This window comes from Pongo abelii, chromosome 16 (genome assembly GCF_028885655.2).
Source record: "Pongo abelii isolate AG06213 chromosome 16, NHGRI_mPonAbe1-v2.0_pri, whole genome shotgun sequence".
NCBI classification, from domain to species: Eukaryota; Metazoa; Chordata; class Mammalia; order Primates; family Hominidae; genus Pongo; species Pongo abelii.
In genome coordinates, this window is record NC_072001.2 from 64,901,404 (window position 1) to 64,926,799 (window position 25,396).

The 25,396-nt window shown below is 36.7% G+C and overlaps 1 protein-coding gene and 1 long non-coding RNA gene across 6 annotated transcripts in view; one reads left to right on the plus strand and one right to left on the minus strand.

Moving 5' to 3' along the window:
- Positions 1–25,396, plus strand: part of LOC129050131 (uncharacterized) — a 49,644-nt gene that overhangs the window by 4,778 nt on the left and 19,470 nt on the right. Inside the window, exons 2-3 of one of the 2 annotated variants that reach the window (XR_008513624.1) lie at positions 9,856–9,931; positions 11,540–12,160. This is a non-coding gene — a long non-coding RNA (uncharacterized LOC129050131). Of the gene's footprint in view, positions 1–9,855; positions 9,932–11,539; positions 12,161–25,396 lie in introns of those variants that run through there. The other variant, XR_008513625.1, reaches the window with a different exon arrangement.
- The window catches only part of VPS13C (vacuolar protein sorting 13 homolog C), a 199,812-nt gene continuing 187,322 nt past the window's right edge, over positions 12,907–25,396 (minus strand). For all 4 annotated transcript variants that reach the window (XM_002825516.4, XM_054531580.2, XM_054531581.2 and 1 more), the window contains 4 exons: positions 23,995–24,083; positions 16,855–16,978; positions 15,372–15,455; positions 12,907–15,065 (listed from right to left, as the gene is read on the minus strand). In XM_002825516.4, the coding sequence (XP_002825562.2) occupies positions 14,964–15,065; positions 15,372–15,455; positions 16,855–16,978; positions 23,995–24,083 (399 nt within the window). In that variant the 3' untranslated portion in view covers positions 12,907–14,963. The remainder of the gene's footprint in view (positions 15,066–15,371; positions 15,456–16,854; positions 16,979–23,994; positions 24,084–25,396) is intronic.

Here is a 25,396-nt window from a genome sequence, read left to right on the forward strand (position 1 = left end):
TATTTTTTTTTTTTTTAACTATATAGCATTTCTATCTTAGAGGAAAAGATACCTGTATTGTACGCAGCTGTCTCAAGCCTGACTTCTTTCCAGTGTTCTCCTGGGCAGACCCCTTGCTTCCCTGGGACTCAGTTGGCCTCTCTGTAACACGAGGGGCCTCGTCTCTGAAGTTCATTATCACTCTGAGGGTGCTTGGTTCCCCATTGCTCCGGCGGCCATCAGACACCTGAATCTAATCAGCCGCTGCACTGGTGCAAAAATGTTGACTCAAATGTCCAAAATCTCTAATGTCAAAACCTCAAAACATCAAAAATGTCTTAGGCAAATCAGTTTCTCCAAAGAAAACAAATCTATATTTTTTGTCTTGTTTTCTCGGCCTGACTGCCAGGCTGAGTGGAGAGTGTGAGGAAAAAGGCGACTGGGGCCTTCTTCATCAGAATGCTCATTTCTCCTGGGCTTCTCCCCATGCTCAGTGCAGCTCCTCAAACTGCCCATGACAGGGCCTGTGTCCCAGAGCTCAGAAACTCTCTGGGTCAATTTCTCCAGGGCACTGATTGCCGTTCCAGGTCCCCCACCGCCACCATCCCACAGTTACCCCCTTCCCCCACCATCTCCTGCCAATTCAGGAGAAGGGATATTAGCAGGCTGTAGAAGGCTGGGGATGTCTTAAATGTGCTCATTTTAAGACTTTCAGTTAATCCCCTTGTTTTCAGTTCCATGCAACGCTCGGGATTCTCTTTACCAGTGTGCAGCATTCAGAAGCTTACTATTGTCGACAGCGTCCCCCATCAAAGCCTCTGGGTTCCAGCTTTATCCAGTTTGCCACGTCAATTGCAGGCACTCCTCCCCTCAGTGTTGTTGACATCTCATCCGCGCTTACCTTTGTCGTTCCTCCACTGGCATTGGGGCGGGGGACGGGAAGAGTGCAGACACATATGGGGTGGAATCTTGCTTCCTTTAAACTGACGCCTCCAGGGTGCAATTCCTTAGGTCGTTTGACCCTTGCCTCTCTTCCCATTTTTCCCTCCTTGCCTTTTGCCGAGACCCAGAGTCACTCCAGCACCTGCTGTCTTCCTCTCACAGCCACCTCCCTCACTGAGAGGCCTCCCTTAAGATCAGTCCCTCAGAGATCTGTGGGACTCTGGCCTGTGAGAGAAGCCCTCTCTGCATTTTGGGATTGGCACAGCTGTGGAAGAGAAGAAACGTTCCAACAACCCGGCTGTGCTGACAAAGCTCTTCAAACACTGTCCTGACCATGAATGAGGCCTCTCTGTCTCCCTCCCTCCCTCCCTCCCTCGCTCCCTGTTCCCTTCCTCCCTTCCTCCCATCCTCCCTCCCTTTCCTTCCTTTGTTTTAAATATGAAAAGATTCATGTACAGAAAGTTTACAAAATCTTTTTGTTTTTTTTGAGCCAGGGTGTCACTCTGTCATCCAGGCTGCAGGCTGGAACTCCTAGGTTCAAGCAATCTTCCTGCCTCAGCCTGCTGAGTAGCTACGACTACAGGCATGTACTACCATGCCTGGCTGATTTTTGTGTTTTTCATAGAGATGGGGTCTCCCATGTTGCCCGGGCTGGTCTCCATCTCCTGGCCTCGAGTGGTCCTCCCACCTCAGCCTCCCAAAGTGCTAGGATTATAGGCATGAGCCACCCCTCCTGGCCTCCAAATTTATAACTAAAGCCCATCCTTCTCCTACCCCTTTCCTTCTCTCACCCTCTCATCCCAGAAATAATCATTTTTCTAGAGGGGACATGTGTGATTTTCATGTATGCCTCATGTATTATGAGCTCACATTTACATGATCTATATCCTTTGGCAACTTGTTCTTTTCACTCAAAATTTACGAGTTCATTTCTTACAGCTGCTATTTTCATATTCTTTTGCATGTTTTAAAATCTGCTGCTGATGGACCATTTCCACATTTTTTTATTTTATTTAAAGTGTTGAGGTGAACATCCTCGTATGCTTATTTCTCTTTTTGCTTAGACTGCATGAGAGTTCCCTAGGTTGGGTGTCTACAGTGGAACTGTTGTGTTTGGATGCATGTGTTCAGCTGGGGTAGGGCTTGCCAACTTGGTTTCCGAAGTGATTCTCCTTCCCATCAGCAGGGTTTTACCGTGCACGTGTCACCGCATCCTGTGAAACATCAGCTGTTCTCAAACTTCCCTTTGTGTGCCAATCTGACAGATGCAACGGGGCAGCTCACTGTTTCACTTTGCATGTCAATCAGTCATATCCAGTTTTCCTATTCGGTGAATTGTCTGTTCATAGCATTTGCCCATTTTTCTATTGAGTTGTTTCCTCATATTGAGTTAAAGGAGGTCTTCGTATATTCCAAATAATAACCATTTGGCTGTTGTATTGGTTGCAAATATTCCCTCCAACTTTGTGGCTTGTCATTTAACTTTTTAATGGTCTTTTCTATCATAGAAAGTTCTAGCTTCTCAAGAGCATAAGAATATTCTCTTATATTCTCTTCTGTAAATTTTAAAGAATTGCTTTGCATGTAGGTCTTTAATATACCTGGTATTTATTTTAGTGTGTAGTATGAGGCAGAAATCCAATTGTTTCTCATATGAATAAATGAATTTCCTGAGCAATATTTGTCTATCCTTGCTGACTGCAAATTTTTTCATTGAGGTATAAAATTCACATTAACAAGTAACCACTTAAAAATGTACAATTCAGCAGTATTTAGTGCATTCATATGCTGTGCAACCACTACCTCTCTCTAGTTCCACAACTTTTTCATCCTAAAAGAACACCCCGTAACTTTTTTCTTATGGTAATCATTGCCTCGATTTTCTTTCTTTTTTTTTTTTTTTAAGTTCCAGTATTAAGTCCAACACACATTAGCTCTTTTCCCTAATGTTTTCCCCACCCCTACCCTCCCTCAACAGGCCCCAGTGTGTGTTGTTCCCCTCCCTGTGTCCATGTGTTCTTATTGTTCAGCTCCCACTTGTAAGTGAGAACATGCAAATACCCCATATCTTTTAAGGAATCGCTCCCTCTCTCCCAGCCCTTAGCAACAACCACTAATCTGCTCTTTGTGTCTATAGTTTTGCCTATTTTGGATATTTCATATAAAAGGAATCATACAAGATGTGAACTTTTGATTATGGCTTCTTCCACTTAGCATAAGGTCCTGGAGGTTCATCTATCTTATAGCATATAGTACTTTGTTGCTTTTCATAGCTGAATAATACCCAATTGTATGTATATACTACAATTTGTTTATTCCCTTATATCTTAATATACATATGTGTTGTTTCTTCCTTTTGCCTATTACGAATAATACTGCTATGCTTAACTGAAATTTAATGTCATCTTTAAGGGTAAATGAATTAGAATATGTAAAGTGCTTAGAACAATACCTAAAACTTACATAGCAGAAACCATGTAAGCCATAGTTACTATTCTTATTATGTATTTCCATATATTCATGGGTCTGTCATTACTGTCTTTTGTTCCATTTATCTTCTAATCTATTTCTCTGAAAACATCATGTTGTTTCACTTATGACAGTTTTTTAGTAAATTTTAAAATCTGGGAGGGCAAAATATATTCTACACTTGATCTTATTCCTTAAAGTTATTTGATAATCCTTGGCCTTTTCGTCTTCCACATGAATTTTTGAAATACCCTGTCAAGGTCCATGAAAAATATTAATAGGATGTTGATTAAAATTTTGCATTGAATTTATAGATAAATTTGAATATGATTGCTTTTTAATGAGTCTTGCCATTCATGAACATTATATAACTTGCTGTATATTTAAGAAAATTTAAAATTTCAATATAATTTTATAATTTTCTTTAAAAATGTCTTGCAAAGTTTTGATAAACTTCTTCCTGTGCAATTGTTACTTTAAATTATATTTTAACTCTATGGCTTACCAATTTCTTTGTTGCCATTCATTTCTATATTTCATTCCTTCTTTCTGAGTTCTATTTCCTGAAGCACTTCCCTCAGTAGTTTTTAAAGAAAGAATTTGAGAGTGGAAAACTTTCTCTTTTTTATTATGAAAATAGGATTATTTAACCCTCATTCTTGAATGATAATTTAGCTGATTAAAGACAACTATATAGACAGCTGGTTTTCTCTCAACAATTTGTAGATATCCTGTTGTTCCCTGGATGCTACTGTTATGAACTCTTCTCTCAGTCTAACTGCTGATCTTTGTCAGTAATCTCTCTGTTCTTTTTAGTTGTTTTTCAGTTTTTCTCTTGGTGACTGCTATGCGATAGTTTCAATCCAGTGTCTCTTAGGTTTAAATTTGTTTTGTATTTATTCTGTTCTGGGTTCATTTTGTTTCTCGCATCTATCAAATCATATCTTTCTGAATCATGTCAGCCATTTTCTCTATTCTTATAGGACTTGGATTAGAGTATGTTCGATACTATCATCTATCCTTCATGTCACTTAACTTCTCTTTCACATTTCCATCTCTGTCTGTGCTGCGTTCCAGGAAATGTATTGATCAGTTCTATTGTTCTAGTCCATTAATCCTTTCTTCAGCTATGTCTAATGTACTTTGTGGATGTCCACTGGCTATTTTTTTTTTTTTTTTTTTTTTGAGATGGAGTCTCACTCTGTCTCCCAGGCTGGAGTGCAGTGGCACGATATCAGCTCACTGCAGCCTCCACCTCCCAGGTTCAAGCAATTCTCCTGCCTCAGCCTCCTGAGTAGCTGGGACTACAGGCGCACACCACCACACCTGGCTAATTTTTGTATTTTTAGTAGAGATGGGGTTTCACCATGTCGGCCAGGATGGTCTCCATCTCTTGACCTCATGATCCACCCACCTCAGCCTCCCAAAGTGCTGGGATTACAGGTGTGAGCCACCGTGCCCGGCCTTCACTTTTTATTTTAATGATTATTGAATTTCTAAAAAATCTACTTAGTTCTTATCAAAATCTGCCTCTTCTTTTTTATATAGTGTCTTGTCTTTAATTCTTTTTAATCATACATATTTAATATTTTTATTGGGTAGTTCTTATCTGAATTTCTTGGCAATGTAATTCTAACAGTTTTAAATCTGCCGACTGTTGCTCAAGATGACTTGTTTCCTCATCTTCCATGTGGGTAAACAGTGGGAGGCATGTATAACCTGGGTTGAGGGTTTATCCCTAATAAGATGTTTGATTTTGCTTTTATCAGATTCCCAGGCATATCACTGTCTCCAGATTCTTTTAATGTGAATTCATTTGCTTGGATGCTCCAGGACCACATAGGAATGGATTCAATTTGCAAACCCATGTGTTAGAGGCACTGATTACACATTCTCAGGGGAGAACTTTATTTTCATTCAGAACCCAGGCCAAAACAACTTTCTTTATAATTTCCCTATGCCAATGGGAGTATTTTTTTCTTGCCTGTCATTTTATCTTTATAGATTTTATGTGGGTCTCTAAGTTCCTACTTTTCAACTTACAAGGGTCCAAGACCTAATCTTCTGGATATTAAATCCCAAGCCTTGAGATTATTAAAATTGTCTAATAAAATTGGCAAATCTGCATCATTCTGGGCTGCAGTAATATCCCCTCATATGTTTATTGATCTAGTTTTAACTTCCCTTTACGCTTTGCCCTAGAGGGAATTTTCTTATATTCTTTGAGCTCAGCTATTTATTTCAGAGAATGTTATATTTTATCTAGTATTTCTAGGTGCTTTGTAGGAGGAATGCTTTTAGATATTTAGTCTTCCATATTGTCATTAATCGTTTTTCTCCTTATTTCTGTTCCATACAAATGGTTTTCCTGTTTGGGGGCACTAATGAGTCTTTTTTATTTTTTTACTTTATGTTCATCTACTATTACTTTAAGTTTGTACCACAGTGAAGAACCCAAAGGATAGTGCCATCTTGACTACAAATCCCAGATCTCTATTACTGATTATGACCAAGATGATAGTAAATCAGAGGAAACAGTCCAATGTTCCCTAGTATATGTGAGTACATGAATGTGAATTTCTGAAAATTGTTGAAGCTAATTGTGGCGGGCCGTGTTTGTTGTTCATCTAGTGGCTATTCTGCCTAATTTTATTATTGGAAGATACCTGATTTTTGTTTGGATTTCCACTCCTGTCTCATGTGATTCAGGGGTAAATCTTAATTTCTCTGTCATTCCTGGCAATACCATTTGCCTTACTAGTGATAGATTTAGAAGATGTGTTTCCAATTCTGAACAATGAAATTTGAAGGGAGGTCCACGGGAGACTTCTGGGGAATGTTTCCTTGCTCTTCAAGGAAAAAAAAAAGTGGCAGATTTAAGCTTTTCTTCTGCAAGTTCATTGTTTTCAAAATGTGTTGTCTGAAACTGTCATGACCATTCAGAGACCATGAAGTAGCCACCAAGCTGAGGATGGCAAAACCAGAAAGATGGAAAGATGCTGCCTTCTTGGATAGTAGTGTTGTGCTGATGAATTAATAAAGCAGGAAGCCATCTATGTCTTGTTATGTCACTTTTCAACATGTTAGATAACAAATCCCTTTATTAAGCTAATTAAATGAAAGTTTTCGGTTACCTGCATCTGAAATATGCTAATGGATATACTATGGTGTAAACCTACCTTTGATTGGTAACAGTCTAAAAGACAAAGGTGAGCATAAGTTCATCCCAACTGGGATTCAATGCTTTAGCCAGATCACTGGTTTAGTGGTACATGAGGAACCTGCATTTACTCTGTGAAAATATATGTACTAGCCTTAATACGAGAAAAGACCAGGTGATATAAAAGCCCAGGGAATATGAAACATTCCTATGAAAGAAGGATAATAACTCTGAGAAGTCCAAGCCACAAGGAACTACAGAATGTCTTTTCATTTCCTCATGCAAGAAGGGGATCAAAAGAATAAAGAATGCATCTGCATGCATGCATAACTAGAATCAAAATCATTTAGAGCTGCATCCATATTAGTTATAATTTTATCTGTCTTGCTTCCTTGAGCTTGAAAGTGGTCCATTTCTGCAGGTTGGTGTGCTTACAAAGTGGTGGCACAGTGCGATAGAAAAGGGACGTGATTTCAACCAGTTCCTGAGACTGCACTTCCTACCTATATGAATTTGGGTAAATCACTTCTACAAACATGTTTCTTCATCTACAAAATGGAAATATCATTACCTGCCATATAGGGCTGCTATTAAGACTTAAAAAGATTAAGTATGGATTTATAAACTGTAAAGCTCTTTACTATATTAGTTAAAATGACCTTTCTCTGATTTTGTAATTTAATCCATGCAAATTAATCCGAAGAGTTAACATTTGCATTCCATTATCCAAAGCAATGATTCCAACACATTTCAGATGACAGGGCTGACCAGCAGAGAGAGCGGGTGATGGCTTATGGAGAGCCCAGGTCGTGCATGGTGTGATCCATGACCACCTCACACAGCACTGGTCCTTAGACAACTAAAAGGTGCTGCTGAGGGTGTGCATCTGAGGAGGAAGAGCAGGATCCCATTTTCACAGCAATGACCTGGCTCCCGACTCAGCCATTCCTGCCCACAGTTCTTTCAGGGGCTCTCTTTTGGGACTCAGTTACCTACAGTCTCCACATCTAGACTTTTCTCCATGCAAGGACTAGCAACAATCTCCCACACTTTCTCTTTGGATTTTATTGGTGGTGGTGGTGTTAAATGTTCTGTGGTTTTAAAAAAGAAACTAATGATTAAGAATACACATTTAATATCTTTAGGAATATTGTGAGAAAGAGGAAAAAATTTCTGCAAGCAATACATCTCACCTTTTCAAAATAATAATTCTACAACTGGTCATTTTATCAATATTTGTAAAATCTAAAGGGATCCTTAGGACATGAGGCCAGTCTTCAACTCCTTTTGTGAAAAAGGCAGATCTGGTCCAAAGGTCTTATTTTCAAATGAAGAAACTGAGGCCAAGAGAAGTAAAGGGATTTTTAAATCTAGAGTACCATACAAATTTACCCTTACTGTTAGCAAAAGTGGTGAAAAGAATAACTCAACAATATTCTTAAATAAGTAAAAGTTACAAGATTAATAAATTACAATAATGGGGAAATGTTACTTTACATAAGTAATTGCTTTAATAGGTTGGGATACTTACTACTGTTAGAAAAGCAGTAGAAAATATGGAATTGTCAAAGCATTAATCTGCCTTAGTTGATTCCTGGAACATTCCTGCAGATCAGTGCACCATATCCTAAGAGGAACATGGATGAACTTGTTTGTTTAAGGAGTGCCACCAGGATTATGGGATGACTTGAAGTTTTGTCTCATTAGAGATGGTTTAGATAGAATAAGATGAGAACTTGAAAATAAAACTTACTTGCTTGCTGGATAAATGGTAGGAAATGAGGCCAGCCTTCAATTCTGCTAGGTAGTGCTCCCATAGCTAGGCTTCCATATAAAGAAAGAGCCATTCTTATTCCGATAGCCCTAAGGATTTGGGCTCAATGGATGGAAGCCACAAGAATAGATCTATGCTGAATATAAGGATCTCCCAACCATTAACTATTCTGTGAGTAAGTACAACTAAAACAAAGGCCCCCAAGTGAATTATTTTTGCCAAAAAAATGATTAAAATTAATCCATTCCACACAAAATAAGCATCATTAGTGCTTCTGAAAGAGCTGCACTATAATTCGGTGGCAATTGAGCATTAATTTTAGGTAGTGTGGGAAATATGTTCTTATTCACCAGTCTAAGTCATGGGTACTCAGTCTTTCTGGCCTTTACTAAACAGTGTTTTCAATGGTGTCCATTTACCATCTGGATTGTAATAACAGTCATGCAAGATTTCTATTCTGTTCATTTGAGGCCAACTCGAAAGGAGTGCTTTCCAGGCCTCTCAGTTTTAACCACGGGAATCTTTTTCACAAGAAAGCACTTGTTTCCTGCTGCCAATAATTCCAGATATATTCAAATGTCCCATAGACCTTACAGCTATTCCAGAATTCTTCAGGAGTATGATTCCCTTATCTTGGCGTAAAGAAAAAAAAATCTACTACCTACTTCAGTAACAGTGATTGATAGATTATTCAACTGACTGCATAGTCCAAGAAATCTTTATTGAAAAAGTTAAGAACGCTGTTAATCTTCTAGTTCATGCCCTATTTTTTTTTCGTTTTTACTATTTTTGAGAGCATGAATCACTATGAATTGAATGAAGTGGGAAGATTTGATCAGAAGTGTCAAAGTAGGTTAAGCCTCTCTAACAGTACTCCACAGGGAAAGGAAATGTGCCCTGTTCCAGAGTGGCTGCTTAATTTAAACCATCAATAAGTGCTTGCTTAACTAATTTGCAGCAGCATCCTCTGGTGAAGCTAAAATTTTATAGTTTCCATTCAAATTGCAATCTTTGAACACCTGCTCATTTGTTACATTACTACTCTATAATGTCAGGTGCCATGCTCAAAAATATCATTTCTACTTGGCAAGTCCCGAGCCAGTTATAATAAAGTTATGTATCTTGGGCATGGTTTTTCTACTCCTGATATCAGGTAGAACTCTATAATGGTTTATGGTAGAACCCCATGCATTTGATTTTTAGTTTTGATTGTGCTGTGGAAATAGAGGCAAGTTTTATGTCCCATATCCAAAGTTCTTATTTCCTCATTTGTATACCTCAAAAGCTACATATGCTAGTTAACTGTCATAGTAATATTAGACCATATGTAAGAATTCTCCAGGAAAAAAATGTTTAACTAAGGGCTGGCTTAAGTTTGGGTGTTACTATGGGAAATGCCATATCACAGTTAGGTGTAAAACATAGATAGGGAGAGAACATAAAATTTGGGGTTAAGGGTACAAGGTTCTAAAAGAAATCCAAGAGGCCAACACTGGCTGCATTCATTCAACACCAATGTTCTTGTTTTTAGGAAGAAGTAGAGATAGAGAGGGATGTTGGTGATGTTGGATCCTAATTTCAGTTCCTATCTCACCACAGGACCTTGGGTAAGTCATTTGATATATGTTTGTCCCATCTGTAAGATCAATTATATGATATAATATAGGGATCAATGAACTTTTCTGTAAAGGGTCTGATAATAAATTCTGTAAAGGGTCTGATAGTAAATTGTTTAGGCTTTGCTGGCCGTATTGTCTTTGTCACAATTACCCAACTCTGCCACTGTAGTGCAAAACCAGCCATAACCAATGCAAATAAATGGGTGTGGTTGTTCCAGTAAAACTTTGTAAGAACAGATGATTTGGCCTGTAGGTTGTAGTTTGCCAAGCAATAGTATAATATCTACTTAACAAAGATAACTTAATATTTAAAGAGGTGCCATAAGAAGAAAAGATAAAATGATGCATAGAGAAGGAAGACCTAAAATGATGGCAAAAGAGAAAAGTGGGTGAAGAGAAAAACTGGTATCATAAGGTAAATGTTTTCTACAAAAACAAATAAAACCCAAATACCAAGAACTGAAATCTACTCTTGGTGAAAATCATTTATCAAGGCATTTAAACCACTTTAGGCATTGTAGTCAATCTCTGGGGAAGTCGCTTGATCTTTCTTCAAGTTTAAAATAATGCTAAAGAATTAAATCTTCTTTGTAGTGTTGTTATAATCTCAGTGGATAGAGGACCATGTTGGCATATATATTTCATTACTATTCTAATTTTTTCCCCACTAGAAGTCAATTTTTAAAATCTTTTCATCCAGCAGATATGTAATGTACAAAAGGGATAAAAATCATTTTGATGTGCTTATGTTTCATATTTGTTCTCGTCATCCTTCTGATACACAATCATGTGGCAGCATATATGTTGACACCAATTTCTCTGAACTCTTTATCAAAAAAATTTGCCAGCACTAACTGTAAAATGAAACATTGGTATGGTCTGAGAGGGAAGAAAATTCTGTTGTTTCTTAGAGTTTCTCCTATAGTCTATGATTTTTCTAAAATTTGAGAAGCAAATTTAATACATTGAGAATTTTGTAGGTATACAGCTCTACAATCTCTTACTTAAAACCCTTGGGCTAGATGTTTCAGAACAGAGGACTTCACATTTAAGAAAGGCAATATGGGCTGGGTGCAGTGGCTCATGCCTGTAATCCCAGCATTTTGGGAGGCCAAGGTGGGCAGATCACCAGGTCAGGAGTTCGAGACCAGCCTGGCCAATGTGGTGAAACCCTGTCTCTACTAAAAATACAAAAATTAGCCAGGCGTGGTGGTGCGCACCTATAGTCCCAGCTACTCGGGAGGCTGAGGCAGAGGAATTGCTTGAACCTGGGAGGCAAAGGTTGCAGCGAGCCGAGATCGCACCACTCCAGCCTGGACGACAGAGTGAGACATCATCTCTAAAAAAAAAAAAAAAAAAAAGAAAAGAAAAGAAAAGAAAAAAGAAAGACAATATGGTTCATATACCACATAGAGCTTGTATGCCTCCAGGGAAATCTGCAGCAGCACCCCACAACCAAATAAAGTACTTTTGCTACAGCCAAATTATTTACACCAAATAGAATAAAAGACCATGAATAGCCTCATGTCAATTCAGTTCAGATTTTGCTGCCAAATGTCTTTGTTTCAAATTTTTGCAATATCTTTTGGTTTTCAGAGCCTTTTGAATTTTTGAATTTTGAATAAGGAACTATGTGTCTGCGGTTTGTAAAAACAAAACAGAAAACTCTTTCTGAAGACTTTTTCACCTCAAAAAGACCCACAGTTGACTGTTTGAATGATACATACTTATAACTGAAGATACTTTCCAGCATGAATTCAAGAATAAGCCTCAATTTTCTCACTAGCGGCACAATTACCAAGAGAAATGTGCTCCCTCTGCTCCAGTGAGTCTCGATTTCTTCTTAGAGCCGACACACATGGCAGAGAATCCACTTTCATCAGTACTCATGGTCATTCTGGCAGTGATTCTCAACCACAAGGGCTTGTCCCCAGAGGACAAATGACCCTGTTATGAGCAATCTTCTATCCTCTAAGAATCTTTGGTTTTTCTCCCCAATAAAAAGATGATTCTTCTAGCTCTGGCAATAATTGCAACTTAATATTAACTAACATTGAGATCTGTAGAGCCCTTTAAGAATTTGATCATTTTAAGTCCAGAGCATTAATTTTTAGTTCTGGCTGTACATTAGAAACACACAGAGAACTTTGTTAAAAACAGATATCCAGGCAGCACCAGATCAACATACTTAGAAACTCAAAGCACCAAAAAGATGATAGTGTCCTCCTTCATGCATAATTCAAAATAAAAACAATACTAAATCATAAAACACATGGAATTAAGTCCACCCTGGATGGAATTTTTCTTACGAAGCTTGGGTACACTCTTCTTCCTTTTTTTTTTTTTTTTTTTTTTTTCCTTTTTTAATGCCCCTGCTTTGCTACAGCCCTCAGCATGAATTTATTCTTTCTACCGGATAATCCAGCACTGGGTGAACCTTCCAAACTGGTAATCTGAGCCCCATGTGGAAGAGGGAGGAGAAGAGAAAGACAGCGGTATGGTAGAACATCCCAGACTGCCATGCAGTCTAAGAAAGGTTCTGCAAGGCCACTGAAGAGTCTTCAAGGCCAAGTCGGCTGTCAGAGGAGTTCTGTGTCTCCTAGAATTTCCAGACTAAGTATGTCTTAGTATAATTGCCATACTCAGCCAGTCGCTGAGAGAAACCACGGAAGGCATGGGCTCAATGAAATACCACAATGGATTTCAAAGTGCAGCGGGGCCCCTAGGTCAACCGCATTCTCTGTAATCCCCCCGTATTGGAGGTCTCTGCCACAGATCTCTAGTGTGATAAAGGGGCTCAGTACCCCTGAGAAAAAGCTTTTCTGACTAGTATCTTGTAAAGTCCTTCATAACTATCAATATAACTTCTCACTATTTTTGGATTGGAAAAGGAAAAGGGAAAGACAAAACGTAAAGCAAATGTTACTTGAATAACACAAACCCACAAAGTTTTCACACCTGTAAACAATGTGCCAAATGTTTTATTTCTCGCATATGCAAGTAATTACCTCTCAAAGCATTTTTAAAAAATGCATTATTACACTTTACCAATGAATTATTTCTGTCCCTGGAGATTAAATCAAATCAAAATGTTACAAATAGTATCAGTATGATATAATTTCTTAAATATATGGGACATTGTCAACAGCTGTGATTCATTATGGAAAATATAATAGGATATCTCACATTCCGAATTCTGTTTTAAAAACACAAAACACTAGAACAGTTGCTATGAAATTACTGATAATGATCCCTTTAATAAACTGCAATTAACCACTAATATAGAAATTCAATTTAAGCAAGAAGTTGTATATATTATACTTTACAGAAAAAAATAATTTTGAAAAAGTAATGACAAACAGAGATCAAACATTTAGGGCATTAGTTACTGCATTCTCTTTTTAGAATATACATTAAGTAACACTAGTAAAATTTAAAGTTTTATGACCAGGCCTTAAAAAACATGAATGATGATGACAGAACCACTACCACATATAAACAAAAATAGAGCAAACCAAGCGTGTCCACATCTCCATGAATTCAGTGATTTGAAATAAATGTTGTTATGTTAAACATTATGAGCAAATCTAAAGGTTCAAGCAAAAAACTTAAATATTTTTGAGTATTTTTTAAAGTTTTAATAGTTTATCTCTGATCAAGGATGGAGAAAGGACACAAAAAAATACTGTCCTGAATTGATTCTCACAGGGCCTGCTCCCTCACAGAACGCAGTGTCATTATATATGCCTTATTTATATATAAAACAACCAAAGAATTTTCATTCTTCTTAGTAAGTATTTAAAATACATTCTAGGTGTGCATTGGGAGTAAATGTTAATTTGTGATGCCCTTAAAAGTCTTTCAACCTGTAAGAAACAATTTCTGGGAATATAAAAATATTGAATTTTATATATTTCAGAGTCTTGAGAAACTTAAAGTGCAATATTTTCATGTATCAGCAAATAATAATTGTGTCATATAAGCTCATCTTGAAAGAGCATGTAAATACTTCCAAATTTTTATGAATGCTACATTACAGAGGGCTGAGTATAGATATTTTAAGGTTTGATTGTCCACATTTTTTTATTAGACTGCAAGGAGGAAAAATAAGCACCAAAGTAAAACATGCTTTATTAGGGGGAAAAACAGTGTTTTCATGAAAAGAAAATATAAAACATGTCATTTCTCCCTTTAGTGATTTTTCTTCATTCAGTTACCTCGCTTACCAAAAATGTTAACTCAGTTCAATTATTGAACAAATCACTCTTAAACAAAATGTCAGGATCCAACATTTGTCCATGGGTTAAAGCTTTTTGGCGGGCCACGGTGGCTCACGCCTGTAATCCCAGCACTTTGGGAGACTGAGGCAGGCGGATCACAAGGTCAGGAGTTCGAGACTAGACTGACCAACATGGTAAAACTCATCTCTACTAAAAATACACACACACAAAATTACCCAGGCGTGGTGGCACACACCTGTAATCCTAGCTACTCAGGAGGCTGAGGCAGGAGAACCACTTGAACCCGAGAGGCAGAGATTGCAGTGAGCCAAGATCGCACCACTGCATTCCAGCCTGGGCAACAGAGCAAGACTTGGTCTCAAAAAAAAAAAAAAAAAACCCATAAAACAAAAATAAAATAAACCTTTCAAAGAACACTAGTCATTCTAAGCTCATTTCTTATTCTTCAGTAAGGCTTTAATTAAATATAAGCCTATTGACCTTTGCTTCACAATTTTAATATTAATGAAAATTTCATTCTGAGTTTGAAGTGACATTTCCTTCAAGGGTCTGACCCATTTGGGTGGTGGCGTAGAAGTGGACTGCTAGCATGTACATGGTTACAAAATTAGAGTAAAAACTAAAAGGTGAAAAAACTAGAAAACCCAATACTAGCTATTCTAGAAAAATAAAACTAAAGGATTGCTTGAAAAATTGTCTTTAGCAAGATAAAGCAGAGTGATTTATAGACAAAACCAGTGATTGTTTTTTCTCCCTGTTGGAGCCCCTGGGGTCTGTGATTAAGATGGCAATTGGGGTCTGAGAAGTCTCACTGATGACTGCTTCATCAATTTTTGCTGCTGTCTCGTTGACTGTGCATCCTCAATGGCATTACATGCTCTCTGTAAAGTAAAATACTTATTATGAATTGTAAAGACAAGTATAGGCTCATTTGGTAGAAGGGAAAGGTATGAAAGCAAGGGCTGAAGCTCTCCAAACAGGACCAACAGCTAAGGACCAAGGATACAGTCCAGATGTGTCATATAAAAATAAGACCCTTTCACCCGACTGAGTCCACAGCATATTACATATCCATCCATAGTTATAACTGGGAGAGCTTTGGGAGAAATAATGGTATTCATTATAAGAGGCTTTTTAAAAAGTATTTCAGCTAAAAAAAATTGAGGCATGCTCTTTAAATTGTTTACCTCTGCTGTGGCAGTGTCCTTCAGGTAAACTTTTCGAACACAGCCTTGATTGGCACTGTCTTTTTTGTGGAACAGACCCTGTTCCTGTTTCAAAAGAAACAATGACAGAAAAGAAATTATTCTGAGGAAGAAAAAAATCCTAACTTTTAATTGTATACTTAAACGTCAACTCTATTTTATAACAAGTAGGCTAACCAAATATACATATTCAAGTAAGAGATGAAATAAATCATCTTGGAACAAGGACGGTATTTCCATATATGAGTTGTTAGAATTTATAAAATTGGATGAGCATACATCTATCTGTATAAAATAATGGCTTTCTGCAGGCTATGATAAATAGCCTACAGAAACACCACTTGGTAACTCATCACATCTGACAAATCAAAAAACCCTTCCTTCATTTCTTTGGCTGATACATAAAATTTCTGTATAATGTAAAATACATTGAGTCAATTCTCACCACTGATGTGAAAGAGAAGTGATAACTGAGGAAACTGTAAAATATATGCACAGTGACACAGTCTTTCCTAGTTTGAAAACTATATTTCATACACCAAAACATTCCTTAAATTTTGACACTCTACTATGCAGTAATGCTGAAATACAAAATGGTAGGGTAACATGGTGTTTCCTTTATTTGTAAATTTCCATGAAAAGATAAGTAAACATAAATTAAAGGGTAACAGTACTCACATCTATAGCTATTAAATTTCACAGTCAATGTTCTTCTAGCTACTAAATTTCCCAGTAAACGTTTTGCAGATAGTTTCACCAATAGAAATAACATTATTGTTTAGGGAAAACAAATGCACTAAAGAAACTGCCATATTTAGAATAATAATTTATAGTTTTTTAAAGGCAGGAAAATAAATTTATAATATATAATGTAACAAACGTATTTCAAAGAAAGTACTTGAGTCTAAGAACTAAGCAAAAGACAGAGTATCACTTTTACAAATTACTATGTAATTAAAAGTGCTTCCTTACAAAATGATGGCAGAAAAGACATAAAAGTATTATTACACACTTAAATTGTATTAGCATTCCATAAATGCCAAATATTATAAAACATGGGAATTTTGGATACATTTATTTTTATTAAATCACTTAATAATCTTCCAAAAACCTAAAAAGAGGGAATCTTTCCAGAAATGTCTAAGATTATAGCAACATGTGTGTCCATATGAAGTTAAAAAAAAAAACCTCTCCTATTTACTAATGCTTAATTCTACCAAAAAGAAAATATCAGCATATCAGAATCTTAATTATTTGGGTGGGTAGACTGATATTTCACTCTATGCAATCAAGACTGCCAGAAAATAAAGTACAGTTATACAAATAAATTGATTACATCTTTCTTTACATCTCAGCATACAGTAGTAATAACGACACTAATCCTTCAAACATTTTGTGTAGTTAACTGCAAAACAGTCTAAAAGCAATGAATTCTTAGCTCTAAAGGTGTGACATGTTTTCTTACCTTAACTGAAATTTTTAGCACATTTTCACTGACACTAGGAGGAAATACAAAATCTTCAAATGGACATTGCCAGTCTACACACATAAGGCCCAGGATTTCAACTTCCTTTATACACAACACTCGCCTATTTTGCAAAAGAAAACAAAAACACAGTAAATGATGAAGACAGTTTATTCTCGCCAATATTTCACCCTGCTGGATGGCAGAGGTAGCACTTGCTTAGTAAACAATATAAACTGGCACTAAAAAAAAAACCTGCTTCATTTTTTTAAGTCTAGATAACTGTCAAATAAAGAGCAAATATGACACCTACCAAGTAACAAAGTAGACTCAAAAATTCCCCTTCTGTCAATCTTGCAGAATTCAGAAAAGTGTAACTTTTTTTTCTTTTCTTTTTTTTTTTTTTTTTTTGGTTAACGGACCAAAAAGCTGATAGGGAAATCATCTTTAGAACACATAAGAAACAGGCTGTACTCTCATCTGGGGAGCAATAAAGGCAGAAGTCCCTGAAAATGTTTTACTTGGAAAATTATTAATTGCTCTTTACTGTCAGCCATTTATGCCTTCCAGTCAAGAACAAACGTGAAGGAAATGTCATAAACCTTAAATGTCAGCAAAGATTCACTTGAGGCCTACTAATAAAGATCAGATTTGAACACTTTAATGCTAATACACTTTATCACAGAGTATCTTATTTTATTCAATGGCAATAAAAAAAATAACAGAACCCTTAAAGGGCATCCACATTGATTTCTCAGTGTGTGATTCATTTTGATTACTGATATAACTATACTTAAAATTAAGCTTCTATACAGAAAGCAAAATTACAAAAGAAGAGAAGGACTATTAATTCAACAAATATTTAGGGTGCCAGAGAAACAAGGAAGATAATTCTGCTTGAGAGGTGCTCACCGGCTAGAGGAGAAACAAACATGTAAATAAATGCTACAGCACAATTAGACAAGGGCTGTAACAGAGTGTGCAGATTAGTTTTTTGGAGCAAGAGAGAGAGAGGAACAGATCGTATTGGTAAAGTAGGTGACGCAGGAGTTGATTCTTGAAAGGAAGGAGTTCTCTATGTGGGTAAGGGAAATGACAGTCCAGACAAAAGGAGGAACACACTGACATATAAAGGAGTACAAAAAAGGAAAAAGACTTATTTGAGGAATGTGGAGGTCTGCAGCTGGAATACCAGATAGATACCATGGTGAAGTGGCAAGAAAATGAGCTTAGCACCAGACCTTGAAGGGCTATTAGTTTTCCTTTTAAAAAATGTTTCACGACATGATAATGTCGTTTCACTTTTAATGAAGAGGAAATGACATGATAATGTTTATCATTTTAGATTCACAGTTCTGGTGGTTTAGATTCACGGTAACAGAAGGGAGGTGGTAAAGAGAGTGGCAATAGACAATCAAGGTAGGAAGTTACGGCAATATAAATAGTCCAATCAGGAGACAATGAAAGCCTCAAGTATGGCAGTGGCTCTGAGAAGGGGGAAGAAAGGGTTAGATTTGAGATGTTTAGAAGGTAGACATGAATGAACATGGTGACCAATGGAGTGTGGAGAACTGAAATAGATCCCTGGCATTATGTTTCTCAGCAGAGGTGCTATTAAATTTTGGACTTGTATGGGATAGTCTTGTGCACTGGACAAAGTTCAACATCCCTAGCCCCAGCCTAGTAAGTGGCAGTAGTGTCCTACAATCACTGTGGCAATCTCCAACACCACCATACATTTCCAAACAGTCTCCACTGCCCACACTCCTGGCCCCAGTCGATAATCAGCTGACAGAGCTAAGGATGGCTGTTACAAATCCTCGTGCCAAACACAATTCACTGTTCCAAATATCTTTAAACTCTTCTCTTTACCATCCCAATACTACTACTGTTCTCCTTCCACCTAGAATGTCTCCTTCATTTTCTTCCTCTTGCACCATGTTTACCAGGGTTCAAATCTTGGTCTTCTACTCACATACTCTCTCAGAATGGTCTCTCAGAAAGATCTCACCTCGAGATTTTTATCCAAACTCCAACTATCTATCTATCTATCTATCTATCTATCTATCTATCTATCTATCTAATCTATCTATCTATCTATCTATCTCCCTCCCTCCCTCCCTATCATGTATTCCCTTCTCCTCTACATCCACTCAGTCACCAAGCCTTGTCTCATAAGTCAAATCCTCATTCTTTAGGCGCTCCCCACTTCCTACCATGATAGCTGCCACAGTCTTTATGGTGGACAGAATTCTAAGACAGTCTCCAAGATTCCCCAACCCTGGTATATATCTCTGTATAGTCCCCTGGACTTTGAATATAACGGATTTCACTTCCAAGATTAGGTTTTATTATAAGGCACAGGTGACTTTAAGCAAAAATAGTTTATGTAGGTGGGCCTGACCTAAGTTCATGGACTCTAAATCTGGTTAAGAGACCAAGAAGTCAGAGATTCAAAGCACCCTTGCTGGGATGGAATAAGGGTAGCTTCTAGGAGCTAAGAGCAGCTCGCTGGCTGACAGAGGTCAAAGAAACAGGGATCTTAGAATTCTGCCAATGACAGCAAATGAGCTTTGAAGTGGATTCTGTGGTAATTTGTTGTGCAGCAATAGAAAACGTATACAGTCTCTAACTGGTCTCCTTGCCTCTGGACTGATTCTCTTCCAGTATAACATCCAAACCGCCAAGGATCTTTTAAAACTACAAGCCTCATCATATTACTTGTTTACAAACCTTCCATGGGGTAGAAAAAAAGAGAGATTACTCATGTGTGTACTATTCTGTGTGAGAAGCTACAAGTGATATCAAATAAAAAAATAACAGACAGCCAGGTGTGATGGCTCATGCCTGTAATCCCAGCACTTTGGGAGGCCAAGGTGGGAGGACTGCTTGAGCCCAGAGTTGAAAACCAGCCTGGGCAACATACTGAGACTCTGTCTCTACTAAAAATACAAAAAATTAGCTGGTGCATGCCTGTGGTACCATGTACGCGAGAGGCCAAGGTGGGAGAATCACCTGAGGCCAGAGAAGTCGAGAATGCAGTGAATCACGATTGAGCCACTGCACTCCAGACTGGGCAATGAAAATGAGAACCTGTTTCAAAAAAATAAAATAGCAGACTATACCTTAAGCAAAAACCAGTGATTCTCCATCACATTCATGATAAAACCTAAACCCTTAGAATCTTATGAGCTGCTACCTATGACTCATCTCCCAACACTTAACACCCTGCCATCCAGCCATTCCACATTGATCTTACTGGTCAAAGTGCCATACTGTTGTATGCCTCCACTTGCCTCTAGTTTACCTATGCAAGAGCTACATATTCAAGACTCAGCTCAAGCACTCCCTCATCTATAAAAGCCTCCCTGACACTTTTCCCACGACACTGTGGTCCCCATCTTACTGTACCAAGAGTTTTCCCTATGTCCTCAGAGACTCTGTCCATCGCTTTTCTTAGCACCTATCACACGGTGATATTATTGATAATTTGTAGCCCCCTGCCCATTAAAATAGGGAAGGAACAGAGATGTAACTTCATCTCTGTGTCCCTGTATTTGTCATATGTTGATGGCTTTTTTTTAAAAGTCTGCTCAATAATCAATTTCTCAATAAAGATTACTAAAATAAAGTACAGCAGAGTTAGGACCAACTAGTGAAGCTATAGCCTAAGAAACTTAGGTCATGAGAACTTGTGTTTTGATTTTAAAAACTCATAAGAAAAAAAAATTCGGGGACTAAGTTTTGGCTGAATTTCAAAATAAAAAAAAATGCTATATACTGAGAAACTCAATTAGCAATCACTAACATGTCAATAATACATTTGACAAAAAGGGCTAATATCATTAATTTGCAAAATGCTCTTTAAATTCAGTAAGAAAAAGACTAACATACCAATGAAAAATGAGCAAAGAATATGAACAAGTAATTCGCAAAGTAGCAAATATAAATAGATGATGATATATTAAAAGGTACAGGCTCAACAGTAATCAAAGAAATGCTATTTAAAACAAAAAATTATTTTCTACCCATCAAGCTAGCAAAAAATAAAAGTTTAAGTGATAAAACCTAGTCTCAGCAAAACACAGGAGAAATAACACTTTCATATATTGTTGAGTGGTATGTAAAAAATTGATACAACCTTTCTGAAAAATGACTTGGCGATATACAGAAAGGACCTCAAAAATCTTCACAACTTTTAAATTAGAATCCCCCTTTTAAAATTTTATTCTAATAAAATAATAGAAAAAGATTTGGTTACAAATAAATAACAATAAGATATTAGGGAAAAAATGTCCAATAGGGAGTATTTGAATAAATTATAGCATATCCGCAAATACAAAATTATGTAGTCATTAAAAATCATGTTGTCAAAGAATATTTAATGCTTTGGGAAGATGATCACAGTATATTGTTACATGAAAAACTGACAAGACTAAAATGTAATAATGCATTTTTTTGTAAATAGTTTTTGTAAAATGTGCCAGCTAACGTGGTTATCTTTGGGTGCTGAGATTGCTGGTAAAGGATATTTTTAGGGGTGATCATATAATCTGTTATTCAAACCAGGATGTTTTTAAGAATGAAAGGGATAGCTATTGATAATTACATAGGGACAAAACGTGCAAGCAAATCTACTATGTCCTAGGCAAACTAGAACGCATGTATGGTTAGTTATTTTCATTTTGTTTTGTTTTTTTTTTTTGAGAGAGAGTCTTGCTCTGTTGCCTAGGCTGGAGTGCAGTGGCACAATCTTGGCTCACTGCAACCTTTGCCTCCCAGGTTTAAGTGATTCTCCTGCTTCAGCCTCCCAAATAGCTGGGATTACAGGCATGCGCCACAAAGTCCAGCTAATTTTTTGCATTTTTAATAGAGATGAGGTTTCACCATGTTGGCCAGGCTGGTCTCGAACTCCCAACCTCAAGTGATCCGCCCGCCTCAGCCTCTCAAAAGTGCTGGGATTACAGGCTTGAGCCACCATGCCCAGCCCATTTTCATCTCCTTATTTTCAATACTGGGGTGGCCAAACTGTACCCTTCAAGCCAAATCCAGCCCAAGACCTGTTTTAATATATAAAATTTTACTGGAACACAGCTATGTCATTCCTGTACATACTGTTCACAGCTGCTTTCTTACTATAAGGGCAAAAATAAAAGGTTGAGAAACACAGTATGGCCCTTAAAGTCTGAATTTTACGATCCGTCCCTTTAAAGAAAGTTTGTTGACTCCTGATCTATGTTATCTACAATGAATAGCCATAACTTTAGCAATAAAAATTATTTTGGATGTGGTGGTGCATGTATACCTATAGTCCAGGCTGAGGCTGGAGGATCACTTGAGTCCAGGAGTTTGAGTCCAGCCTGGCCAATATAGTGAAAGACCCCATTTCTTTAAAAAAGAAAATGTTACTTTTAAGAATACTGAATTTGGAAGAAATGCTACTATTTTAATGTAATCATTAAAGGTCTGATTACCATAATGATAACTACCTTAATCAAATAAATTCTTGTTAGAAAGAGTCTACTAAGGCCAGGTGCTGTGGCTCATGCCTGTAATCCTGGCACTTTGGGAGGCCAAGGTGGGCGGATCACTTGAGGCCAGGAGTTCAAGACTAGCCTGGCCAACATAACAAACCCCGTCTCTAATAAAAATACAAAAATTTAGCTGGGCATGGTGGTGCATGCCTGCAATCCCAGCTACTGGGGAGGCTGAGGCACGAGAATCATTTGAACCCAGGAAGCAGAGGGTTACAGTGAGCTGAGATCACACCACTGGACTCCAGCCTGGGTGACAGAGTGAAACCCTGTCTCAAAAAAAAAAGAAAGAAAAGAAAAGAAGAGTGAGAAGAGAAGGGAAAAAGGAAAGGAAAAGGAAAAGGAAAGGGAAAAGGAAAGGAAAGGAGAAAAGAAAAGGAGTCTACTAAGTAAGGTTAGCAAGGAAACCAAGTCATAGTATTTACTGGTCAGGTATATTTTACTAATTACCTCCTAAACAACTCCATCAGTGACTAGATTTTAAATGATGATGATTTTTCAATGTACTTGAAGAGAAACCAAATATATAATGTATATAGTAATATTCCCATAGAATGGCTTAAATCAAATAAGTACTAAGTATTACCGATAAGTATTACCAAAAAAACCCCAAATTGATTCTCATTGCCTAGTACTGAATTATATAAAAGTGATACAATTTTAAAATGAATTAACACATTGCAACAGCTAAGTACAATATCTAAGACAAATAAACATTGTTTTTGGCTTAATATATTGAAGACAATATAAAATTATGGACACAAAAATAAGTGATTACTTGTCAAAGTCATAAAATCTGCTTTTTAGATTGTTTTGTGAATATTTTTAACTCTTAACTAATGAGCAAATCATGTGACTGGAGAATCCTCTCTCACATGAGGATTCTTTCATGACTGGTTAACCTCTCTTATCCTGTCATTCAGCTTTCCTTTCTTCCCATTCGAATAAATTTAAATGCGGTCATGGGGAATCTAATGCAGATTCTGCCACTGTAAGAACTTTGCCTTACTCTTATAAAGCTAAACACTAAGAAAGTTCTGAAAATTATTAATATATAATTGTCATTTTGGGATAAGTTTATTATCTAGGATAGATCCCAGGAAAATAAGCTTGGTAGTTTAGTATAAGTTCTTGTATTTGGAAAAATCTACCACAACCAAATGCTTAGGAAAAGCTGAGATAAACATATAGAAGTAATGCCACCCTTTAAAAGGGGTATGCTAATCACTCAAAATAAAACTTATTAAGAAAAGTGATTCATGAATTAATCCTCCATAACTGGACTTGTAATTCATGAATAAGGGTATCACTATTACAGGTATAAAGCCTATTCTACATTCTCTCAGTAGTTGTGTAACTTGGATAAGTCCCTAAGCCACAATGAGTCTCAGTTTCAGCATCTTTCAGATGAGGAGGTTGGAAAAGAAAATCTCAAAGGACCTATTTAGATCTGTATTGTTGTGATTCTATGAAAATGAACATTTTGCCATTCGCTCTGGAGAATTTTAAGTACAATTCTCCAACTCTTCTGCCATTTTAGCCTTCAAAATTCTTGTGACCTATGCAACTAAGTACTATTCGGAAAAACGTCACTTCAAGTCAGTACCTATTTGTAACCATAAGGATTGTCTTCTTGCTTCCAGGAATAGCACAGTGGTATCGGTAAGTCTCTCCTTCCAACTTTTTGATACGATTCTGAAAAGGAAACCAGGCTCTAGATTTGGGAAGTATATGCATTTAAGTAGTATTTACAATACTGTATATTAGCTAATTATAATAATAGTGTTAGGAAAAAATTAATTAGAAATAAAAGCACAATTCTACATATTGGTACATGAAGCTAGAAAAATATTCACAGCATGTTTGTAAGTTAACTTCCACTGTTGCCTTAAAAGAAAAACATGTAATAAATGCTTACCAAGTGGTCTTCTGGTAAAATACATTTTGTTCTGTAGTAACTTAGAAATATTAAAATATCTACCAGCAATTATCACACATTTTAATTAAGAAACATATGCTAATATAAAAAAACTACATTAACATTACAGGGGATTTGAAAAAGGGGTCACTGGTAGGACTTTGGGGTGGGTCTCTGAACTACCTAACATAAAATAGAAAATTTTGAAAACGTAGTTCTAAAACTTTTTTCAGAGCAGTTAATATTTTTTGTCGGTTTTTTTTTTTATCACAGAGGGGGGTCTGTGATCTCAAAGATAAAGAACCACTGGTTTACATAGAGGTATTAATAGATATTATACACATAATAAAATTCCAAGATAATTAATGTTTAATGCTTCGAACACTTGATCTTATACATTAAACATGCGTGGGGAAGTATATTTATATATCAAATTATATTTCTTATAGAAAAGAAAATATGACAATATTAATATGAACAAACAATTTCTAAGATTTCAAAATAGCTGGCACAATTTATTTCTAAAAACAAATATGAGCATAAGGTAATTCAAGTATAAGTAGTAGCAAATTAAAACACATTTATTTTCCTTTTCAGCTATCTGAAAAGTATTGTGACTTGAATTAGTCAAATATTAAAAACAAGAGGTTTTTAATAATGAATGCTAATGAAATACTATTACTGACATTATATATAATGCATGGTTGAAAACAGATAATATATATGAAAATACAGAACATAAATATATTGAATAAGACCTTGACATTTTATGACCAAGAATATAATGCCAATATTATTAAAAGGATAATATAATCAATATAACCACAAGCAGAGAAGTCACACTTGATACTATTTCAATGCTTAAATATACATTTTTTAAAGTTGCTTGGTACCTAGTCATTCCTTGACAATTGCAAAAAGCCATGAATAAGGAAGAGGTATCCACAAAGAACTGGGATCTCATCTTCAGAATGAGTCTCAGAGAGGAGTGCAGATTTCACAGCAATAGCTACTTGTTTCACAATTAACTTGTGCGAATTAGTTAAAATCTTTTAACACTTATGCCTTAATTTCTTCAAAGAGAAAATGG